This window comes from Syzygium oleosum, unplaced genomic scaffold, assembly GCF_021117445.2.
Source record: "Syzygium oleosum isolate NSW1041296 unplaced genomic scaffold, Sole_v2.1 Sole_v2.61, whole genome shotgun sequence".
NCBI lineage: Eukaryota > Viridiplantae > Streptophyta > Magnoliopsida > Myrtales > Myrtaceae > Syzygium > Syzygium oleosum.
In genome coordinates, this window is record NW_026607545.1 from 715,105 (window position 1) to 735,598 (window position 20,494).

The window sequence follows — 20,494 nt, forward strand, 5'->3', positions numbered from 1 at the left end:
CTTATAACAGTGTTTTGACCATATTATCCTCCATAGGTCCCACTTTTTCAGCATCTTCATTATTTAGTTTCTTTATTTTTCTTTTCTTACGGGTCCCACCTTCCTCCTCCTTTTTAATATCTGTTCTCTCTCTCCTTGAGGTAATTCTAGCCCTTTTCTTATTCCTCTTAATTAAATATGATTAGACCAAAAAAAAATTAAATCTTATCATGGTTCAATTCTTGATGGTAATTCATCAATTATCCGAAAATGAATATAACCCTTTCTTTTCTCAATTTCGCTCCAAAAATGATTTACATTTTCCAACTAGCTAAGAAGATGGAAAGAAAGGGAAAAAGAAGAAGAAGCTTCAATGTCAAAATTTCATTTTTCTCACTCTCATCGGAAGCAATTGGAAACATTTCATTGCTAGGTTTGATCTTTTTCTGCTTCTTTGTTTTCTTCATCAGCTACCGAATTATGACCATGGACAGCATGACTCCCAGCATGGTAATTGTCAACTGAAAGACCACCAACATTGTAGTCCTCCTCCTCTTATCTCTCTCTGACTTTGATCTCTCCATTTCTTCTTCCTCTTCTTGTTCACCGTGATGGACATACTGTGTAACATCTGCTTTAACTAATTGCTCTTGACTCTCTCTCCCACATTCTCATCCTCAGCATACCATTTCTTCTCTTTCATATCTCCCAACTTCACTCTCCCTTACCCACACAAACTATTCTTTTAACCACCTCGATAAACTCTTATGGTACTAGGATTAATATATATATATATATATATATATATAGAGAGAGAGAGAGAGAGAGAGAGAGAGAGAGAGAGAGAGAGAGAGAGAGAGAGAGAGAGAGAGAGAGAGAGAGAGAGAGAGAGAGAGAGAGCACAATTAGAGGGAAATCAATCAATGGCGTTGTCCGACCACATGGCGAGTGTTCACCCATGGATCTTTTATCGTTCGTGCTTCATCCACCCTTAATTCACCGAGGCCTACTCTTGGGATACCGAGATCGACACCAAAGTCAGCCACCACTACCACCACCTCCTCCAATAACTCCGACACCCTCATCCCCAATGTCGTCTCCCCCTTCCTCGAACACCACTTCGAGCCCGCGCCTTCTACTGTTGTCGCCACTCCCTTGGGGTTCGACCAGGAGGCCATAACGCCAAAGCGTAACGAGTCTCCCTTGTAACCATTAACATGACCACCAATCTTGTATGTTAAGAGAGATAAGATGGAAGGTGAGACCCACAACAAAAGAAAAATATAGAAATCAAAGGGACATCACATTTGAGAGAAAAAAAAAAGGAACACTTTAATAGAATAATATAAAGGATGCCTAAAAAGTGGGACCCATGGAGGATAATATAGTCAAAACACTAAAATTGGGAGTGTATTAGCAATGGAAGGAGTGGAAAAAGCGTAGCCTTTTGTCAATAGCAATAATCCACAAAAGATGAACAAGTAAAATAAAATAAATAATAAAAGTTCAAAATATGTAACATAAAACCTAAATTATAGAACTTCAGTTCTCAATCATCCACGGAAAATTGCTCCAAATTCTAATCACTTGAAATCAAAAGAAACCTCGACCAAAAAAAAATTCAAAAGAAACAACAAACATAGTTAATCACTTAATAATAATTTTAAATTAAAATTACTATAAATTAAATTAAATTAATTATTAAAAAAGCCTCACAGCATATATTCATTCTACTTCAATTCGTAAACTCTATATAGATTGTCTTGGTGTCCGCATAGGATTGCAAGAGTCCATGAGTGATGAAGAAACCGAGACATAAAATATCTTTGTACATTGAATCTAGAATAAGGAAATTGGGATGTCCATTTTATTTGTACCTTGTCCATATAATATAACAACCAGACTGAAGCTCAGGCTGTCCAAATATACACGCATAACAAGTTTTTGTCTAGAATTTGCACTTTGCAACTTGTTTCCTCTCTATTGGAAGTACATAAAATTTTGTTTGCTTGTTATGTTTCTTCTCTATTGTCCGGTTCCCGGTTCGGAACCGAACCGCATGATACAAGTTCCAAAAAAATGAAACCGAGAAGCGGACTGGATCTCATCAGAACCTCGAACCGGATCGTTTCTCATCGGTCCAATTCTCCGATTTTTTATTTTACCTTGAAACCATGCTTACCCCTGCCACAACATTGCTGCAGAGTAAGCTGTCCTTTCCTTGCGAGTTGATAATCTTGCTTTTCAGTACTGCATGCCTTCTATGTGCTTATTGGGCCCAAGGTCCAGATGTCTGAAATACTTTCTCCTTGTGAAGAGCCAAGATGACTTTCCAGCGAAAGGACGCGATTTTTCCCTCATAAGATGAACACTAGAATATGTCGATATTCTCTATTAATCGAGTTGGTAAGTAAATTAGTGCAGCAACTGATTATCTCTCTTTTCACGTCTAATCTCCAAAATGATTGGAAGAAGCATAATTTCAGATTATATCTATGAAAAACTTGTACCATCGCAAACATGTGGAAAGAAAATGAAAAGGAAAGAAATTTCGAAAACAAGGCAGATTCGACAGGCATGTGACCTGCCGTTAGCAAGAGGAAAATTGAAGTACAGGATATACTCAAATTCTACTTTCAGAATAATGCCTTATTATTCAAGAAAACAACTTTAGTAAGGCTTACACAAGAACCAATTCATGCATCTTCCTAAAACTAGGAAACCCCGATACAGAGTTTTATTACAATAAAGCATATATACTAAATGAAAACCGTAGGACAGGTGTGGGACTCTTACTATATAACAAATAGCATCTCAACCATTTCGTGACAAACTCGTCGGCCGAATCAATCTTTAGGGACGAGTTTCTCCATGGGAGGGCGTACTTTACACATTAATTCCAACGGCACTACTTTTGGCATGGTGAGTCCTTTGCCTTCGGTCATGTCGATCTTCTCTTTGTTCACTCTTTTCCAATCAAAGCACTGAATCAACAAGCCCAACGTTAAACCCATGACCCGGTGAGCTAGGGGTGCGCCGGGGCATGCTCTCCGTCCCAACCCGAATGGCAGAACTAGCTTCCGGTGATTTTCGCCGTTACCACCCTCGAATCGCTCGGGCTTGAAGGCTGTGGGTTCCTCCCATAGCTCCGGATCTCTGTGGGAGGCCCAGGCATTCACCAACACTATAGTGCCACATGGCACTAGGTATCCTCCTATGGTGCAATCAGCCGATGACTCGTGCGGGAGCAGAAGTGGGACGGTTGTGCTTAGGCGTAAGGTCTCGAAGATGATGCATTGAAGGTAAGGTAGCTTTGAAACATCCGATTCCTCCAACAGACGATCGTGGCCGATGATGGAATTGATCTCGACTTGGGCCTTTTCCAATTTTTCCGGGTTGTTCAGTAAATTGGTCATGGCCCATTCTAACGTAAGAGACGATGTGTCTGTTCCCGCTACTAACATAACCTGCATATCGAAAGTTATTGTCTAAACTTGTTTTGGGAACCGAGATAATAAGATTTCGACATAATATTACGTACGTTTACACTGGACTATCTGTTGGGTTTTGGACATGGATTGACCATTATAGCCTATTGGCTTTGACCCAAACTCCACTTAAGGCACTCAAATGTCCCAACGGAGGGAAGCGTGCACGTCACTTTTGGTCTGCGTGCACGTCACTTTGGTTTTATATATCAAATTTCCCTTCATTAGCAACACATGCTCTTCATAATCAGTTAAGCTTAGTTTATCTAATAATCTCCCAGAACGAAAGTATATGCCTTTGATAATGTTTTCCTGGATTTCCTTTTACTTCAACTAGTAGTAATGGTTGTGGTCTAGGTCCATTCTAATGCTCCAAATTATAGTAGCAAATTTAGCGTAGCAAGAATAGAAGAGAGCCAATAAAGCAAGACTTACGATGACGAGCGCTTTTATCATCAAGTCCGAGTAGTTCTCCGGCTGAGACTCTTGCAAACGCAACAGATGACTAATCATACTGTCTGCGAACTCCGGATCGCCCTTCCTTCTCTTGTGCTCGTCGACTAAACCCTGAATGAATGCATCGGCCCTCTTCCCCAGTTCCGCTGCCATCTTCTTGAACCCCTTGTAATCGATCCAATTCAATATGGGCAAGAAATCGCCCACATAACTCGTGCCGCCATTTCCAACAATATGCTCGATTATCTCCCTGAACTCCCTCGCCTCGGCCTCGTCAACGCTCAAGCCTTCCCCATAGTACCGCTTCCCCGAGATCATCCTCATGATGACATTGAACGTCAGCTCCATGAAAAGGGTCTTCAGTTCGACCCGGTGGAAGTCCCCAAACCCATTCCTCACCAACCGAAGCATCAGCCGTTCGGCCTCGTCCCTCCGGATGCGCGAGAGGATATTGAGGCGATGCGTGGAGAGGACTTCGATGGTGGCGATCTTACGGAGGTTGCGCCATTCCGCCCCATAGGGCAGGTTGGTGAGCGTGCTGTTGTCATAGGCGAGGTGCTTGCCAAAAAACAGCTTGGGGCGGTTGGCGAGCACAATGTCGTTCTTTGTGAAGCACTCCTCGGCCAGCGGCAGCGACGATACGACCACAACGCGGCGGGACCCAAACCAGAGGGACATGATCGGGCCATACTTGTTGGAGAGGTGGTAGAGGCTCCTGTGCAAGGGGAATTTCAAGAGATGGAGGTGGCCGATGATGGGGAGAGAAGGAGGGCCTGGTGGGAGGTTCTTGGGTTTTCTTCTTAGGAAGGAGTGGAGAATGATCAGAGAGAGCAAAGAGACGATGATCACATAGAGAGTGGCGTCTGCCATTTTTCTTTTCTTTTGCTTTGTGTACTGAATGATCTGTGGTGGATGTTGGTCATTTGCGACTGTATTTATAGCAGTATAGACATAAGAGAGAGAGAGAGAGAGAGACGGAGAAAGAAATTTTGATGGAAATTCGTTGACTATGATTTGGCGTAGCAAACTTGATGAGGATTTGTTACCTTAGAAAACCAAAAGAAAAGAAAAAGGACTCGATGATAATCTAGGATATGCCACATGCTCATAATCTTGCGGGGCACCTCTACAAACTCAAACCACGTTCTATAATTTTAGTTCACTTTTATGTATTTAGAACCCATTCGAAATTAGAGAACTATATAGATCAAAATGTGGACTAATTGGAATAAATTTTTGAAAAAGTGCATTTAATGGAAGGACTTGATTAGACTAATTTGACAAGCTTTCAGACTTGATTGCATTTTTTAAAAATTTTAGAACTCAATTACACTTTCATAACAAGTTCTCAGCGAAACAAACAAACCTCAGTTTTAAAATGAGGTTGGCCCTTTTACATTATTGAAAAGTAACCGAAGATAGTATCGCTTCCCATTAGATGGATTTGATGCAACCACACACCCAATGACAGATATTGTTTTCCTTTTTCCATACTAAAGCATTTTGTCCCATACATATTGGTCAAGAAACTCCTTGTAGAGATAATTATACAATTATATGATTGCTTTAAGCTGAAACAAATCTCAATATGATTCCTGAATTTTAGTCAAATATGCAATATGATATTTGAACTTTCAATTTGTTCAATATGGTCCCTGAACTTTTACCCATTGTGCAATGAGGTCCATTTGTTCAATATGCTCCTTGGACTTTTAGTACGTGTTTAACTTAGTCCATAAACTATATGAAAATATTCAATATTGTCCTTGAACTTGAATTAATGGAAGGACAATATTGAACATTTTTATATAGTTCAGGGACTATTCTAAACATGTACCAATAGTATAGGGACAACATTAAATAAATTAAAAGTTCAAAGATCACATTGCACATTGGACTACAACTCAGGAATTATATTGAACAAAGTAAAAGTTCAGGAATCATATTGCATATTGAGCCAAAGTTTATGGACCATTTATGTCATTTTCCCTTCTTAAGCTATGCATGGAGATAAATACTTATTATAATAATATTTATAGTATTTTAATCTATGAGAATTGAATTGCATGTACTATTCTTTTAATATTTTGATAGTGAACTCGGAAATTCCTAATTTTACTACATCAAATTGAAATAAGCCATTTTCGCGAATAATGGGACCGTTAATAAAAAAGGGCAGCGAAATTATGTATTCTTTCCTTTAAAATCCATCCATGCATTCTACTCAGAGAACCAAATGACAAGCGAAATTATTCCGCGCCATGGTCGAAAAGCTTCACGCTCCATCACTATCCAAATTCATCAAGATCGACTTGCCATCTGAAGCCATTCGTTGATTCCGATTTTCGATGGTAACATGTAAAAAGTCGGATCAAATTTCTCCTCCCAAGGACCAGCTGGTGCTTGACGCCTTGTATGACGCATTGCGGATGTCGTCATTGAGTGCGTTCTGAGGTGCTTGATCCGCCTTCTGAGTTTTCTTTCCTTTTCTCCCCAGGATGTCTTGTATGACGCATTGCGGATGTCGTCATTGAGTGCGTTCTGAGGTGCTTGATCCGCCTCTTCCCCGTGCAGCCGTCGACAAACCTATTACGCTTTAATCAATTCAGTCATGAACCCTTCAATTTTACTAATTGAGTCCTAAATATTTTGCTGATTTGCCAATTGAATCTATCCGATCAATTTATCTGGAAATCGCTAACGTGAATACCAATCGTCGTACGTGACACCACTGGCGTTGATGCGTTGATGTGAATAATTTTTATATTTTTTCCAATTTTTTAATTTTCTTTTCCTTTTTTTTCTTGTGCTGGCGACCCTCGTCGGACGCGAAGGCCCTAGGTGATGCCATCGTGGCCTCACCAATCGCGGGTGAGGTAGCCCTTACCTAGATCTGGCGAGGGCCTTCACGATGCCATCGATAGCTCTTAAGTCGGCCCTCACCTAGTGTAGGCAAGGCCTTTGCAGCCGGTAAAGGTTGCCAATGATCCTCGCCGGCACAAAGAAAAATAAAAATTTAAAGAAAATTATAAAATTGTCTATGTCAGCGCCGACAGTGCCAAATCTAGCATCCATGTCAGTGATATCCTGCCAAAATCGGCCGAATAGACTCAATTAGCAAAAATATGTCGGGTCGGGTGATGAACCGGACCGAGTACATAAAATTCAAGACATATTTAACACTGACGTTCAACATTATGACAAGGATGATCGCTGGGAAGCGGTACTACGGCAAGGGCGTCACCATCGACGAGGCCGAGGCAAGGGAGGCTAAGAAGCTGATTAAACAGATCGTTGGGAGTGGTGGGATAAGTTACGTTGGCGATTTCCTGCCCATACTAAAGTTGGTCGATTACAATGGGGTCAAGAAGAGGGTGGTGGAGCTGAAGGAGAAGATCGATGCGTTCATCCAGGGCTTGGTCGATGAGCACCGGAGGAAGAAGGGCGACCCAGAGCTCGCGGACAGCATGATCAGTCATCTCCTGCGTCTACAAGAGTCTCAGCCGGAAGACTACTCGGACTTCATGATCAAAGGGCTCGTCTTTGTAAGTGTTGCTTCTTGTTCCTATCACTACATCTGTTTTTTTTATTCTAGGCAACTCTTACCCTTCCGTGAGAATACTCACGGCAAAGTTGCTGTGTGTCTTGTCAGTCATCCATTCTCGTCAACTTGATATGAGTTGTCACAGTCGTTGAATTGAGTCGGGCAATTTTGTCGTGTCCAGAGTCACGGCCGCGTAGATTTGACCGCTTTATGTTGCTTCTGTTTCGAAGATTTAGAATGCACCTCCACCACAAATCATAGTGATAATACTACTTACAATGAATGGTGAGAAATCTTAGGTTTCGTTTTTCAATAAACAGAAATATATCGCGCTCTCTCTCAAATAAACTAAAATCTTAGATAGTACTAATTTACTGAACAAATGTGTAGCCCGTAGTTGCAGTCACTGTCGTTGTTTTTTCGCACATGTATTGTCAATTTTCCTCGAGACTGACATTTTGACTAGGCTGATGTTTGTGGTGCTGGGCAATTCACTCTCACTCTACCACTTGGAGCAATCCCATTCAGTGTTCTTCGTAGAAGATAATGATGTCTCACATAGATTTAGATTAAAGGTCCAAATTTTTCTGATTTTGGGAGTTCATAAAAGGAGCAGATATGGATGTGGATTTCTGGGATTGGCTTACCCACGAATCTGCTTGACCAGACTTTGCCTGAATTAATTGACCCTAAAAAACAAAACCTTCCTATTTATAAAGGGGTCAATTATCAAATGGAGCAAAAGAAAAAGAAGACAGTGATTATGGATGGAAGGCAAAAATTTTGGTAATAATGATTGATTGGGTTGGTTTGATTTGGTTTGGTTTGATTGCAGTTTTTCAAATTGGATCTGACTTCAATTCTTTAAATGTTTAGGACTAGATTGCATATTAGGCATAGGACTATTGGTGCAAATGCCAATCTATTTATCAAGTTGGCTATTAAGACTTCAAAGTCTGCATTAAGAAAGTCCAATTTGTAATTGAGATTACTTTCTATAAAATGTCAACACTCTTTTCTTTTAGATTTGCTCCATGAATACGTATGTGTTTTTGAACTTACACGACCATATACCAATTATTCCTAGTGATTATCTTACTAAAATAAATTTACGACATCAAAGAATCCCTTTTAGAACGGCGATGATCCAAAGTAGTCTAATCATCGGAAAGAAATTAGGTAAAGAAACTGATTTGTTGGAAGGAAATCTTCATTACAGGGGGGCCTATGGTAAATAAACTGACTTATTTTGTTTTATTTGTCATTTGAAGTCTTAATATCTTAACTCCCAGAGTTGATTTACACAATAACTTCTTATACATGTGCAGGTTTTGTTAGTTGCAGGAACAGACACATCATCGCTTGCATTAGAATCGATAATGGCAAATTTACTAAACAACCCTGAAAAGTTAAAAAAGGCCCAAGACGAGATTGATTCCGTTATCGGCCACGATCGTCTGGTAGAAGAATCGGATGTTTCAAATCTACCTTACCTTCAATGCATCATCTTTGAGACCCTTCGACTAAACACGATAGTGCCACTTCTCGTCCCGCATACATCATCGGCTGATTGCAACATAGGAGGATACTTCGTTCCACGTGACACTATTGTAATGGTGAATGCATGGGCTATTCACAGAGATCCTGAGTTGTGGGAGGACCCATTGAGTTTCAACCCTAAAAGGTTCGAGGGTAGTGGCGGCGAAAAGCAACATAAGCTAATATTGCCTTTCGGGCTAGGACGGAGGACATGCCCTGGTGCAACCCTCGCTCAGCGGGTCATGGGGTGGACATTGGGTTTGCTGATTCAATGTTTTGATTGGAAAAGAGTCAGCAAAGAAGAGATTGACATGAGGGAAGGCCGAGGAACTACCATGCCGAAGGTAGTACCGTTAGAATTAATGTGTAAAGTACGCCCTTTAATGGAGAAACTTGTCCCTAAAGATTGAGTTGGTCGACCAGTTTGTGCTAAATGGTTGGTTGACATGCTTTCATGTTATATGTAGTAAAAGTCGACATCTATTCTATGACTTCCAACTTTGGTGTGTTTACATCACTTTCCTATTTGTTTTCGACATTATGGAGGAGGTTCTTAGTGTGAAGAAGACATATGGTGCTAATGGTGGCTTTATGGATTGTACTTATTTGAACCTGGTATTACTTTTCTTGAACAACTCTATCAATTCTGAAATTTTAGGTTTAGATTATCTTCTTCTTTTTGGTACTTTAATTCTCTTTCTTATGCAAGGTCACATTCTGACTTCTTTTTGCAATTTTATTTCTTTTACTTTTCCCACGTTTTTGCCTTCGTGCAAGTTAACTCGTCTCGAATTATCTTTCTACAAACACAACAGAATATGCCTTCTCCAATTTTTCATTGGAGAATAATTGTAGAGAGATAATTAGTTGCTGAACTAGTTACAAACTAATGTTCTAAAAATATAATTGCGTGCTCTTATTCAAGTACTGAACAAAAATTTACGACATCATATACCAAATTCAGCATGTCTTGTTCACTAGCTTATGATGAACATCGGCAAGTGGCAATAGTATCCGTACCCCAAGATTCCAAGGTTGATGTAGTTGATTGGGTGCACATGTGCAAATCACATATAAGGCGTACAAACTGCTCTAGGTCAAGTATTGACACCCAAATCTTTTGCCCAAAGATCAATATTGCATATTTGTAAGAAAATGGAATCTATTTGCTACCAAAAGGATTTTTCTTCATACATTACATCTCATGTTTGAACATTTTAGAAGGTTTTCATGCGTAAACCTTAAAAAAAGGCATATTGGTCAATTTCTACGACCAAGTGTTATTATAGTTTCAAGTTCATGGTTACATTTAGTAATTTTGTTAAAAATTGGTTCAGAGTGATCCTAGCGGGTCTAGCCTTGGTGCTGAACAAACTGAGAAATGGATAGGTAATGGCTCAACCATGACCAACCCATGACCAGGTTGTGGGTGTGGTCATGGGTGGCTAACCTTCCTGGCCATGGCTTGGGCATTGTCTTGTTGTAGCCAAGCCACAACATTGCCTAGTTGTAGCCGAGCCACAACTTAACCATGGCTTGGTAATGGCTGTACTTGTCAATGGCTCAAGTTTTGTCATGCGCCAAGGCTGGACCGGCCAGGGTCACTTCGGACTAATTCTTTAATAAAATTACCATAATACCCCTAAACTTGAAAAGTGACCAAAGTAATCCTCGGATTCAGAAATTGAACAATATGACCTTTTAATTTAGTTGCATGCATGAAATGCCACTAAAATGTTCAAACGCAAATGTAATGTATGGTAGGAAATCTTTTTGGTAGGAAATAACTTCCAAGTTCGTACATATGCAATAATGACCTTTGGGGCAAAAATTTTGGGGCCAACACTTGATTTAGAGCAGTTTGTATGCTACACGCGTGATTTGAACAAGTTACATTCAATCAATTATACCAACCATGGGAATCTTTGGGCACAAATAGTATTGCTACTTGCCATAATATATCATAGGCTAGTAAGACAGACCTGAAAATTGATGAATTTGCTCAATGATGTAGTAAAATTTTGTTCCGTACTTGAATAAGGGTACGGCATTCAATTTTCAAAACATCAGCATGTAACTAATTTAGCAAATTATTATCTCTCTATAACTAATCTCCAATAAAAGATGAGAAGATGCATATTCTTACAATATATCTGTAGAAACATCATGCAAGAAGAGTAACTTGCTCGAAAGCAAAAACGTGGAGGAAAGAAAAGAAAGAAAATTACGAAATGAAGGCAGATTAAATAAAGCATGTGACCTTGCATTAGCAAGAGAAAATTATAGTAACAAAAAAAACTAAATCTATACTTTCAGAAGGACATTTATTAAAGAAAAGTACTACTAGGTTTATATAAGAACAATTTACGGAGCCACTATTAGCACTACACGTCTTCATCACTCTAGGAACTTCCTCCAAAAACAATTAATAAAAAAATTATAAAAAATATTTAAATATTATAAAAAATTGTTCATGTCAGAACCAGCCTACGCATGTCAGCCGATTCACGTATAATAGCCGGCATCCACATCAGCGATTTTCTGGAAAAATTAGTCAAATGGACTCAATTGGCTAAACGTAAAAATATTTAGGATTCAATTAACATCATTAAAAAGTTTACGAGTGAATTGGAAAAAGTGCAATATGTTTATGACTATTTGGACAATTTTCCCTAACATAAGTACTTGATTGCATTAACTAGGTAAGGTTTAGGACTTGATTACATTTTTTTCAAAACATTCGGGCTCAATTGCACTTTCATTAAAGTAGGGTTTTTGATGCCTTTGATATTCCAACGGTCTCCTCATTGTCCTGAGCTCGAAAATTGTCATTTATAGTAGCCTTAGAAACCCTATAGATCACCTCAATCTGCAGAAATGATTTCTCCATTTGCTTGATCACTTTCCTGAAAGGTGTGCACCAAAGAGCAAAGTGCATTATTCAAGTTAGGCTCTTCTTTTTGTAAAAATCCTAAATAGTGTACACCTGACCTAGAGCACTTTGTACGCCTTATATGTGATGTGCACATGTGGCACCCGATCAACTACATCAACTCTAGGAATCTTGGGGCGCAAATACTATTGCCACTTGCCGATGTACATCATAAGCTTGTGAACAAGACAAGAAAATTGAGGAATTTGCTAAATGATGTAGTAAATTCTTGTGCTATATTTGTAGAAAGACAATTCAAGACGAGTAACTTGCACAAAGGCAAAAACGTGGGAAAAAGAAAAGAAATAAAATTGCAAAAAGAAGGCAGATAAGATCTTGCATCAGCAAGAGACAATTAAAGTACGAAAAAAGATACTCTAAACCTATAGTTTCAGAATCGATGAAGTTGTTCAAGAAAAGTAATACTAGGTTCAAGTAAGTACAAGAGCCACCAATAGCACCATCTTCTTCACACTAGGAACCTCCTCTATAATGTTCAAAAACAAATAAGAAAATTATGTAAATACACAAAAGCTGAAAGTCAAAGAACGAATGCGGACTCTTACTACATATAACTTGACAGCATGTCAACCAACCATTTAGCACAAACTAGTCGACCAACTCAATCTTTAGGGACGAGTTTCTCCATAAAAGGGCGTACTTTACACATTAATTCTAACGGTACTACCTTCGGCATGGTAGTTCCTCGGCCTTCCCTCATGTCAATCTCTTCTTTGCTGACTCTTTTCCAATCAAAACATTGAATCAGCAAACCCAATGTCCACCCCATGACCCGTTGGGCGAGGGTTGCACCAGGGCATGCCCTCCGTCCCAGCCCAAAAGGCAATATTAGCTTATGTTGCTTTTCGCCGCCACTACCCTCAAACCTTTCGGGCTTGAAACTCAATGGGTCCTCCCACAACTCAGGATTTCTATGAATAGCCCATGCATTCACCATTACAATAGTGTCACGTGGAACGAAATATCCTCCTATGTTGCAATCAGCCGATGATGCATGCGGGACAAGAAGTGGCGCTGTCGTGTTTAGTCGAAGGGTCTCAAAGATGATGCATTGAAGGTAAGGTAGATTTGAAACATCCGATTCTTCTACCAGACGATCATGGCCAATAGCAGAATCAATCTCGTCTTGGGCCTTCTTTAACTTTTCAGGATTGTTTAGTAAATTTGCCATTATCCATTCTAATGTAAGCGATGACGTGTCTGTTCCCGCAACTAACAACACCTGCACATGTACAAGAAGTTATTGTGTAAATCAACTTTGGGAGTTGAGATATTAATACTTCAACAAATAAAACAAAATAAGTCAGCTTATTTACCATAGGCCCCCTAGTAATGAAAATTTCCTTCCAACGAAGCAGTTTCTTTACCTAATTTTTTTTCTCCAATGATTAGACTACTTTGGATCAACGCAGTTCTAAAAGGGATTCTTTGATGTCGTAAATATATCTTAGTAAGATAATCATTAGGAAAAATTGGCATATGGTCCTGTGAGTGCATAAACATATACGTATTCATGAAGAAAATCTAAAAGAAATGGAGTGTTGACATTTTACAGAAAGTTAATCTCAATTATAAATTGGACTCTCTTGATGCAGACTTTGAAGTCTCAACACCCAACTTGATATATAGATTGGCATTTGCACCAATAGTCCTATGCCTAATATGCAATCAAGTCCTAAACTTTTAAGAAAATGAAGTCAGATCCAACAAACCAAACCGAATTAACCCAACCCAATCAATCATTACTACCAATTTTCTGCCTTCCATCCATAATCACTCTCTCCTTTTTGCTTTGCTCTATTAAAATATTCAAATATTAAATCATGTTTTTATATATTAACCTAAGTTTTTAGGACAGTTGACGGTGATATTACAAAAATCTCACATAGAATAGAAGGTCATAAGTTCAAATTTACATTATTTCACGCTTAGTACTAGTCAAAAATATCAAACTAAGTATGAGAGAGAGTGTTACAATATTCGACTATTAAATCACGTTTTCATCTAAATTCATGTGAAACTTCATTATCTTTCTACGAAGAACACACAATGGGATTGCTCCAAGTGGTAGAGCGAGAGTAAAATAGTACATGTGGGAAAAACAACAATAGTAATTGCAACTACTGGTTACACATTTTTTCAGTAAAGTAGTACTATCTAAGATTTTAGTATATTTGAGAGAGAGTGCGACGTATTTCTGTTTATTGAAAAACGAAACCTAAGATTTCTCACCATTCATTGTAAGTAGGATTATCACTATCATTTGTGGGGGAGATGCATTCTAAATCTTCGAAACAGAAGCAACATAAAGCGGTCAAATCTACGCGGCCGTGGCTCTTGGCACGACAAAATTGCCCGAATCGATTCGACAAGATTTTAATGCAACGACTGACAACTCATATCAAGTTGAGTTGACAAGAATGGATGACTGACAAGACACACGGCAACTTTGCCGTGAGTATTCTCACGGGAGGGTAGGATTTGCTTAGAATAAAAAAAACAGATGTAGTGATAGGAATAAGAAGCAACACTTACAAAGACAAGCCCTTTGATCATGAAGTCCGAGTAGTCTTCCGGCTGAGACTCTTGTAGACGCAGGAGATGACTGATCATGCTGTCCGCGAGCTCTGGGTCGCCCTTCTTCCTCCGGTGCTCGTCGACCAAGCCCTGGATGAACGCATCGATCTTCTCCTTCAGCTCCACCACCCTCTTCTTGACCCCATTGTAATCGACCAACTTTAGTATGGGCAGGAAATCGCCAACGTAACTTAACCCGCCAGTCCCCACGATCTGTTTAATCATCTTCCTCGCCTCCCTTGCCTCGACCTCGTCGATGGTCACGCCCTCGCCGTAGTACCGCTTCCCCGCGATCATCCTCATCATGATGTTGAACGTCAGCTCTGAGAAGAGAGTCTTGAGTTCGACCCGGTGGTGGGACTGGAACCCGCCCCGGGCCAGCCGGAGCAACAGCCGCCGGATCTCGTCCCTCCGGACGTGGGAGAGCAAGTTGAGGCGGTGTGACGAGAGAACCTCGATGGTGGCGATCTTCCGGAGGTTGCGCCAATGGTCGCCGTAGGGCGCCGAGATGAGGGTGGTGTGGTTGTAGCCGAGGTGCTTGCTTTTGAACAGCTTGGGGCGGTTGGCGAGCACGATGTCGTTCTTGGTGAAGCATTCCTCGGCCAGTGGCAGCGACGACACGACCAGGAACCGACGGACACCGAACCGGAGGGTCATGATGGGGCCATACTTAGTGGAGAGGCTGTGAAAGGTCCTGTGAAGGGGCAATTTCAAGTGGTGGAGGTGGCCAATGATGGGGAGAGAAGGAGGGGATGGAGGGAGGTTCTTGGGTTCTCTTGTTAGGAAGAAGTAGAGAATAACCAGAGAGAGGACAGGGAGGAGGACCGCATAGAGGATTGTGTTTTCCATGGTTTCTTCTTTGCTTCGTGTTATAAATTGCTGATGGAGGTTCTTCACATATAGCTATATGTTTATATAGAGACGATGATCACATATATATGTCGAAAGACAGAAGAGATTCTGACTCAAATTTGTTGCGTATAATTTGGCTGCGTTGGTGTCCGTTTTGCATTGAACTTTTTGACCTTTCAGCGGATCAAACCTATTGCGTATCAAATTTGATGAGGATATTGTTACCTTAGAAAAGTAAAAGAAATTGGAAAGGAACTTGATGATTGTCTAGAATACGCCACATGCTCACAATCTCGCGGGGCACGCAATCCACATGCTTATAACAAAGACGTTTTTGAAACTCTACGTTACTTCTCTTTCCCCTCCGTTTCCGGCACCCTCTCTGCTCTCTCCGCCTCTTCGCTTCGGTTCCATTTGTTTGATGAAAATTGTTACATATCTAGAATATATTTTTAAGAAGTCATTTTTTTTTAAGAAAATGACAATATTTTCCGATGTTATGCTCAAATCTGAAAAAGAACTGAAAAATATTTTTCGTCATTTGAAAAGGAAAATGCAATTTGATTTTACTAAATACACAGACTATTTGGGCGATAGTGATTGTGCACGAGTAGCCTAGGGACCAGACACGGGCACTGGGATCCCAGGTCTAGCCTCGATAGACCTCGACCCAAGGTTTGAGGACCTAGGCAAGCAAGAGCACAGCACCGATCCCAAGTCCATGAAAGCAGAAACCGAGAATCCGGTGCCCATGCACAGTTCTTGGCGCATTGGCCGGAGTCCATAAAGGCCAAGCCCAAGATCTCAGTGCTCGTGTTCAGATCCCCAACACTAGGGCCTGGGTCCATAAAGGTTGAGAGTGGGACCCTGGCGCTCAGGCTCAATTCCTGACACTCTAGCCTTGGTCCATTGAGGCTCTCGGGGATGCTGGTGCTTGTACCCTAGTCCTTAACAACCAGGCTAGGGTCCTTCACAGCTAGTCTCAAGTCCATTGAACTATCATCGATATTGAAATAATGCTTCCGTGCTCAATCATATTTTCAACATGGTATCAGAGTCCAAATTCTATAGTCTCTCAGGATTAAAGCTAAATTCTCAAAAGACTAAAATCTTCTTAGCATGATATAATCATGCGCAAGGTGTTGAATTTGTCGAGTCGAGTGGATTTCAAAGAGGTGTTTTGCTTGTCAAATATCTTGATTTTCCTTTAATGTCAGGTAAACTAAGTGATAAGGATTGTAAACCTTGGGTTGATGTTGTTACTTCAAGAATGAAAGCATAGATAGGTAGATACCTTTCATATGCTGGACAATTTCAGCTCATTAAGCAGTTATCTTTGGCATTACCAACTTCCAGTGCCAAATGGTCATTCTCCTTGAAAAGGGCATAAGGATGATTGGACATAAATGTAGGGCTTTCTTTTGGAAAGGAGAACCTAATGTTGTTAAAGGTGCCAAGGTCTCTTGGGATGACGTTTGCATGCCTATGTGTGAATGAGGTCTAGGGCTTAGGAAGTTAGTAATTTGGAACATTGCTCGTGCCTTAAAGAGTTTATGGAGGCTTCTCTTAAAATGTGGTTCCATATGGATAGTTGACATACTCCTATTTGCTTAAGGATGAGTCTATGAATCATGGATGGAATTGGCCTCCTACCAGATCAGATGCTCTCGTTCATGTACTGACTACTTCGTGTTCTGTTTGGTTCCTTGTCCTTAATCGGCCGATGGTTGATATTTACAAGCACCAAATCTGGCTTTTTTCCTTCTATTGACTATTGAAATGTGATAAGGGAGTAAAAAACGTATTGTAGCTTGGCCTAAACTACTGTGGTTTCACCCAAATATCCCCACATTTTGCTCCATATGCTAGTTGGTTATTCTGAAAAAGCTCCAAACATTGGTTAGAGTAAAGAAGTGGAAGGGTGTCGATGGGACTTGGATGCTTTGTATATGTCCCATGAAGCTTTGCTCCATCTATTTTTGGATTGCACCTTTTTGAAGAATGTTTAGAGTAGAATTTTAAATCTTGGTGGGTAAGTGTGACTGGGATTGTGAACTGCCCTAGGCATTACAACATTGTAAATGCAAGTCTTTTGCTAAACTCTTATTGAGTCTTGTATGGAATGGTACCATGTACCATCTAAAGCATGGAAGAAATGAGGTTAGGCATGACAAATTGATCTTTAAGCCTATAAAGAGTTTCAATCCATCACTTTTGCTATCAAGTTGAAGATTTCCTGGTCTATTCAAGGGAGACAATCTTGTCTTGCTGCAGCTGATAAGACTCTTTTGTGATTCTTAGGGTTTTAGATTACAGAGGGAAAGACATTATTGCTTCTTTACTAGCATATTACTTGATTGTCTTCTGGTGGATTTTCTCTAGGTACAATGGAATTTGTTATTGTTGTTTTCTTAAACTCTTCTTGAGACTTTGCTGAACCATTAGTCTTCTTAGGCAGTAGTTCACCCACACATTTTCTTAGTCAAATAAATAAAGAAAACTTCTCAAGGAAAAAATGGCTAACAATGAGACATGCTTGAGGAATATGCTTACTAATGCAAAAGACAAGCGATCGAACAACATAAAAAAATGTAAATTTAGATATAGATTTACTTGGTTCGGTCGCAGGGACTTATTCCACAAGAAGAGTGGTATATGATTCTACTATAGATTGAGCTATACAATGGATATCAGAATATAAATTTGGATACAAATTTACATGGCTCAGTCGGTGAGACTTATTTCACAAGAAGAGTAATATATGATTCTACTATAGATTAAGCGATACAGTAGATATTACAATCACAATACAGTGGATATTACAATCACTGGAGTCCCTCAAGTACTTGCCAAAAACAAAAGTATCCTGAGCATCAGGATATCCCAAACTTAAATCTCCATCAATGCCCAACTTCAGCCCCAGTCTCTTTCTCCAAACCGAATCATGAAGTTCGCCATTGGGCCCGCATTGTTTCACCACAATGCCCACTGCTTGGAAACACGTTGGTCACCAGTTTCTATCAGTGAACCGCGTTAGTCACCAGATTCTTTCCTCGAGATATTCATCCAACACCGAAACAAATTAGTGGTGGAGCACCAATCAACCATTCGCTCTGATACCATTTTTTGGGAGCGCAGCAGAATCTCAATACCTTCATTTGGGAGATTGCCAAGAGTGAGTTCGAAACCCGTCAATATATCTAGTTGGACCTAACTTCACTCATAAATTTAAGCTAATGAGTTATGAGTGAATTATGATATATTAATTGTTCCATGCCACACTAATTCTATGATATGGAATTTCTTTAACATAACTGACATATGTATTTCCACACCGATTTGGTCAATGCTTGTCAATGGTGGTCAACGACAGTCAACACCAGTCAATAGTCTCGGTCAACGACTAATGGTTGGACGCTGACGTGGACTGTTGACGTGGCAAGACGCTGACATGGTAGAGGATATGTCTTAATGTTGTGGTGGATGACATTAGCAATCACATAATGGAGTCGACTGACAAATGGCATGTGATGATGATGTTACTCTACGCGGCTAGTCATGCCAAAGGTGTGTACGCGTGTGGATCTCATGTGTAGAGAGGCTTTTAGCAGCGCGTAAGGGCACGTTAGGCAATGATTCACACATTATCGCTAGTATGTGACTTGTTGGAGCATGATGAGGTTCATGGTGGTGTTTATTTTTCAAAACAAGCAGTGGAAAGTGTCGAAATCAGCACTCAAAGGTGTCGGGCTCGGTGCATCCTAGCATAGCGACATGTGATAGTGCATGAGGTAGCGTCCGACAACCTTTCATGACAAAATTTCAAGATCTGGTTCGTCTGATAGTGGTGAGTCTGGTGGTAGTATTTATTTTTTGAGATGAGCAGCGGATTGGTGTCGAAACAACAGCTTAAGGCTGCGGACCGATGGAAAAAACGCGGTCGGTGAGGTTAGCGTTGTTACGACCACCGTGGAACAGACTTGATGGATGCTTCCTCAGATAACAACGATTGTTCTAATACTATATAAGATTTTAAGAGACCACAATCAACTTTTTTGAAAGCTTAAACTATTAAATAAAAGTGTGGTATAATAATTAGTAATTCTAACACTTTCACTCACGCGTAATCTGGACTTTGACGAAGATTAAAGCGTGAAAATATGTAATAGATAAGGCAAATACGATCGAGAAATATTTAAATTCAGGACCTCTCACTTTGATACCATATAGAATTTTGATTCCGATTATCACCTGAAGAGTAGAAGACCCATATATATAGGAGGAGAATACAATTAAACTTGATTACAAATAATGTAAACTAAAATGAACCTGATTCCAAATTTGTAATTCTATATATGTATATATATATACATATTTATATATATGTTATATAGTGATGCAATTTTTGCCAAATCCATGCCACATTTGACTATGCCGAAAAATACGAGTTGGATTTCCATATATACTTTTGGATTGGGTTTGCCATCTTTGCTTCTTCTTTTTTTTTAAATGGATAGAAAAAACTGAAGTCTTCTTGATAGTTTGAGGCCGTGCATGGACTTGTCCTTTTAAACTAAACTCTGTATGGAGAACCATTTGAGCTGATGGGGATACCTCGTGCCATGAACCTTTGAATTTGAAAGCATTTAAGGTGGGAAAATTTTTGTCGGCTAACTCACCGATCAATATCTTGGGTTCCTATCTTCTCATTTATTACTTGTTTTCAAAACTTAAAAAATTCTTTGTCCATGAACACTCAGGTGGCAGTTCTACGGACTTGTTGCCATAAATTATTCAAATAATTTCGAAGCTAATGGTTGTATTCTTTTTAGGGAAAATTTCAAATCAGTACTCAAAGTGGAGTCATTTTCTTAAAAAAGGATCCAAAGTGGACATAATATCAAATAAGGGCCTAAAGTGTCCAATCAGTCTCAAATAAGAGCCCGAAGTACCTAATTAGTCTCAAGTAAGGGCCTGAGTTCGTTGGCCAATCAAATGCTCACCGGCTGGCAAGCACGCGACTATTCCGGCAATCAAAATATGGGCAATTTCGTTTTTTACTTTTAATTTTTTTTCTTTTTTCCTTTTTCTATTTTTTTCTTTTCC

General features: G+C 39.8%; 3 protein-coding genes across 3 annotated transcripts; 1 reads left to right on the top strand and 2 right to left on the bottom strand.

Annotated features, from left to right (window-relative positions):
* Nucleotides 1–2,593: 2,593 nt before the first annotated feature.
* Nucleotides 2,594–4,861, bottom strand: LOC115676848 (cytochrome P450 81E8-like). The gene is made up of 2 exons (XM_030599855.2): nucleotides 3,903–4,861; nucleotides 2,594–3,446 (listed from the first exon to the last, which is right to left on the bottom strand). The coding sequence occupies exons 1-2, from the start codon at nucleotides 4,791–4,793 to the stop codon at nucleotides 2,826–2,828; spliced, it is 1,512 nt and encodes a 503-aa protein (XP_030455715.1). The 5' UTR covers nucleotides 4,794–4,861; the 3' UTR covers nucleotides 2,594–2,825.
* Nucleotides 4,862–7,114: 2,253 nt separating this feature from the next.
* On the top strand, nucleotides 7,115–9,441 carry LOC130137122 (cytochrome P450 81E8-like). Its single transcript, XM_056307879.1, has 2 exons — nucleotides 7,115–7,468; nucleotides 8,796–9,441. The coding sequence occupies exons 1-2, from the start codon at nucleotides 7,121–7,123 to the stop codon at nucleotides 9,414–9,416; spliced, it is 969 nt and encodes a 322-aa protein (XP_056163854.1). The 5' UTR covers nucleotides 7,115–7,120; the 3' UTR covers nucleotides 9,417–9,441.
* Nucleotides 9,442–12,344: 2,903 nt separating this feature from the next.
* Nucleotides 12,345–15,452, bottom strand: LOC115676875 (cytochrome P450 81E8-like). The gene is made up of 2 exons (XM_030599897.2): nucleotides 14,495–15,452; nucleotides 12,345–13,181 (listed from the first exon to the last, which is right to left on the bottom strand). The coding sequence occupies exons 1-2, from the start codon at nucleotides 15,383–15,385 to the stop codon at nucleotides 12,561–12,563; spliced, it is 1,512 nt and encodes a 503-aa protein (XP_030455757.2). The 5' UTR covers nucleotides 15,386–15,452; the 3' UTR covers nucleotides 12,345–12,560.
* Nucleotides 15,453–20,494: the final 5,042 nt, after the last annotated feature.